Source organism: Notothenia coriiceps, unplaced genomic scaffold (assembly GCF_000735185.1).
Source record: "Notothenia coriiceps isolate Sejong01 unplaced genomic scaffold, NC01 NC01_scaffold00020636, whole genome shotgun sequence".
In the NCBI taxonomy this organism is placed as follows: domain Eukaryota; kingdom Metazoa; phylum Chordata; class Actinopteri; order Perciformes; family Nototheniidae; genus Notothenia; species Notothenia coriiceps.
The window spans coordinates 1-4,009 of record NW_011353337.1 but is presented as its reverse complement, the minus strand read 5'-3'; the positions used below and the strand labels follow the sequence as shown (position 1 = coordinate 4,009).

At 38.5% G+C, this 4,009-nt stretch overlaps 1 protein-coding gene across 1 annotated transcript; it reads left to right on the top strand.

Moving 5' to 3' along the window:
* Positions 1–507: 507 nt before the first annotated feature.
* atg10 (ATG10 autophagy related 10 homolog (S. cerevisiae)) lies at positions 508–4,000 on the top strand (the record flags this gene model as incomplete). Its single annotated transcript, XM_010779761.1, has 5 exons — positions 508–862; positions 1,528–1,634; positions 2,076–2,207; positions 3,020–3,200; positions 3,817–4,000. Coding segments are annotated over exons 2-5 (602 nt in total), but the record flags the coding sequence as incomplete, so codon positions are not given.
* Between the last annotated feature and the right edge of the window lie 9 nt (positions 4,001–4,009).

Below are 4,009 nucleotides of genomic sequence, written 5' to 3'. Positions count from 1 at the left end.
ACTTTGACAGAGGATTACTCACAAAGTACACAGTAAAAGTTCTTCATTTTATTTCTGGTAGAAGTCAAACTAGAACCGAGTCCAACAGTGTCAGTTTCCTTAAGAACTTATGGTAACAAATATTTGTATCACTCGTCAAATATAGCAGGAATAATGAAGAGCAGCTGATTTGAAAAAAAAAACTCGAGAGGTGGCTGAGTTGACCGCAGTGCAGAATCGCAGTATAGTTTAAATCTCCTAACAATGTTGTCCATTTTAGACATAGGCTTATTATATTTACAGCCCTTAGTAACATCCATTCTCTGGGCTCAATATGTGTCTTGGCCGCTTTCGTTGTGATCGCTAAATTCCCCTTGTTTATAATAATCACCGTTCCTTCAGCAGGATACGGTAGTGATTCAAAGTGTGATTTTAGCAAACGAATGCTTTTGTTTTGAAATCACCTCCGTGAGTTTCGCCCCGCCCCTCGCTCCAAGGACCATTTGACCATTTAGTAAGGTAAAAAGCAAAAACGCCTCTCAGACGTTCTTCCGTTTACGTGTTTAATAAAGAAAAACAATTGGTAGATACACGGATTCTTTTGGTTTGAATTCGTTGCTGACAGATACAAATAATTTAAGAAAAAGGTGACCGTAGCAGTCACGTGATCTTACGACCCGGAAGAGAAACATTGTTCCTGCTATTCCTTAAAAAAGTGAGTTATCGTATACTGTAGGAAAGAAAAGGAGAAAACGAACTATTGTATAGTGTTTTGAGAGTCTGGAGACCTTCGTTCAGGTAGGAACCTCCTGGGTTCCAGCAGCAGAGTCACAGGAAGCTGCGTCATATCATGCTAACTGCTGAGATGGAGATTGGAGAGAAGGTATTTATCAGCAGCTAACTGTCATTACCAAGCTATGATGTCTCTGCATTTACTGCAAAAGCATTATATAACGATTAGAATGACAGTGACACATTAGTATAGGCTAGTATTCATTCCTCTGACAGTTACTGGATAAAGAGTTTACAACATGTTTTACTTCTGTTAGTGCTGCCTGTACTTTGTTAATATATTAACTTTACTTATTCACTTACTTATGTATACATCTGTTAATTGCGCGCATATTATTACATATATTAGTACAATTCGCAGTATTTTATTCCACTCTACAGTATTTTTGACTTTCTGTTTGATTTTATTCTACTTTACATGTAGGTTACTTGTTTCTGCATTAACTTGCACAATTATTTTTGCACTATTTTATTTTTTACTGTATTTCTATTTATAATAGATCTTCACACAAGCTGTAGCTTTTGTGCATATGTCACTAAGGCCTTTGACAGTTAAGTATAATAAACATAATGATACTGAAAGGGGCTTCTCTACATTATGACTTTCTTTACTTAACCTAATCAAATGTGCTGGTTATTCTTACTATACTTTAGTTTGTACTAGTATTCAGTTTAAATTGCAAGATGTACTTTTTATTGTTAAATATATTTTTCATACACGTTTAGTAATGTGATGTACCCTGCTCCGTGTTGCAGAGATGAGCCTATGTGTTCTGGATGAGGACAAGTTCCACCTGTGCTGTCAGCTCCTCCTGCAGCTGTCGGAGCAGTTGGGGGACGGCTGGAGCTGGGAGGGGGGGCAGGTGAGACCTCTGACCTAACTGAGATCCTCTGCTGCTGCTTTGTTATTGTTGTTGTTGTCTTATTTCTACACTTGAGCCTTTAGGAAGCTAACTCCTGCCCTCTGCTGCCCTTTCTCAATGCACTCCTGGTTTGGAGTTATATTATTAATATCACAATGTGAATTTGCATTTATCCTCCTACACCTATATTTTAATCAATTTGTTCTATGTCTATTCCATGCTCTTTTATGTTTATTTTCATGTATTTTACTGGTTACTTTATTCTATGTGATATATATTTTATGTGACTTTTAAAAGATATCAAGTGTCAACTTTGAAGCACTTTGGACTACAATTCTTGAATGAGAGGTGCTTCACAAATAAAGCTCATTATTATCACTGTGGGCGGAGCCTGCTGTGCTCCATGAATATTACTAACGGTTCTGATCCGGCTCTTCTCAGGAGGGCTACCTGAGGAAGACTGCTCTCAGGTCAGTGGTAATCGACTCCAGTTCAGTGTGGGACTACGAAGGAGGCGGGGCAGACACTTCCTGTCCCTCACGTTCTGAGCAGCAGGAAGGGGAACAGGAACAGGTAAAAGAGATGCCAAAAATCATGAACCTTCGATTGAAATACTAACAATCAACACTGACACTGTTGGACTCGGTTCTAGTTTGACTTCTACCAGAAATAAAATGAAGTACTTTTACTGTGTACTTTGTGAGTAATCCTCTGTAAAAGTTCCCTCCATAGTACATAATGCATGTCTTCTGCTATCTTTGATGAATGATACAAAGATAATTTTACCATTAGTTCTTAATGAAATTGATACTGTTTGACTTTGTATTAGCCTACTACTAACAATACATTGAAGTACTTTTACTGTGTATTTTTTGAGAAATCCTCTGTCAAAGTCCCCTGCTTAGAACAAAATCAAGCCACTTCTGCTAAGTTTGATCAACACACTGTGGTAAACTTAACCTCAATAGCAATACTTAACCATGAACATAGTGCCTGGTTAGAAAAAAAATTAAGGAAAATTAATTTAATTTAAAGCTGTAAATCAGGTCATAACAAAAAAGGAGAGAGAATTAATTTCTGTCAGCCTCAATGAAAAACAGAAATTGAACAGACGTGACTCTCCAGGAGATACAGCTTTGCCACATTCCTTCATTATTAATCCCTTTTGTTTCTCACATGCATAGTCTTGTAGTATTAAATAATAAGTTCCTGATTTTAAATATTCTTGCAGGTCAAATGTCATTTAAGTGCGCCAGTAAAAAAATTGTATTAGACGAATTTGCCTAAAGAAGGATGATTCCATGCTTCAGTTTCAGACTAACACATCAAATTTACCGAGAGACAGAGCTGATGTTTTATTGTCCAACATCTGTCCTCCTCCACAGGCTGCTGTTGATGCCTCAGCTGATACTGACAGCATCAAAGGTGACATGGAGGATGAAGATGACGATGACGGCGTGTGTGTGGCGTCTGCAGGCAGCAGCCAGCTGCTTCAGTACGAGTATAACATCCTGCACTCCTGCAGCTACAGCACACCGGTGCTCTACTTCAGAGCCTGCACTCAGGGTCAGACGCACACACACACACACACACACACACACACACACACACACACAGACACACACACTGTATACACACGTCACCTACAGTACAGCTCTTAAAGCATAAACTATCAGGATATTATGTGAAGCACTAAATGGTTTTAGAATAATATCGACTCTTTGTTTGTAGATATCTACTAAACTAAAGCATACCAATAAAGAGAGTAATGTAGGCCTGTTATATATCCTCCTGGGAACCGAGGAAACATTTTTTTTTCCAATCTTCTCTATTTTTAAAGAACCCAGACAATTAACGCAAAATCACAATAATAATAAAGTACATTTATAGAATCAACAATAGTATAAACAATAACAAATCCACAGCGCCTAAAACCTTAAACACACTATGAAGCAAAAAACAAAGGTTTCATCGTGTGCCACGTTTCATTTAAAAATTGTGCCCCCACATAATCACATTTCTAGTCTTTGAACGCATTTTTATTCCACTCAAATATCAGACTAAAGTTGCCATTGGTTTGTTCTGGAAGATAAATGTGCTGCTGTATGAGAGGGTCTGCATACCTTTGCATATTTGTAGTTTTCTTTATAAGTGATATTTCTTCTCTATGTTTCCATGTCAGAGGGGCGGAGCCTGTCGTTAGAGGAGGTGTGGAGCTCCGTCCATCCAAACTACAGGCTGCGACTCCAGAACAGTCCTCTGAACACCATCACTCTGCAGGTAGCACCAGAGGCCTGTACTACGAAGCCGGTTCAACATAACCTGGATATGTTTGAGTTACCTGGTTTACCTAATCCAAAACAAACGCGCTCTCG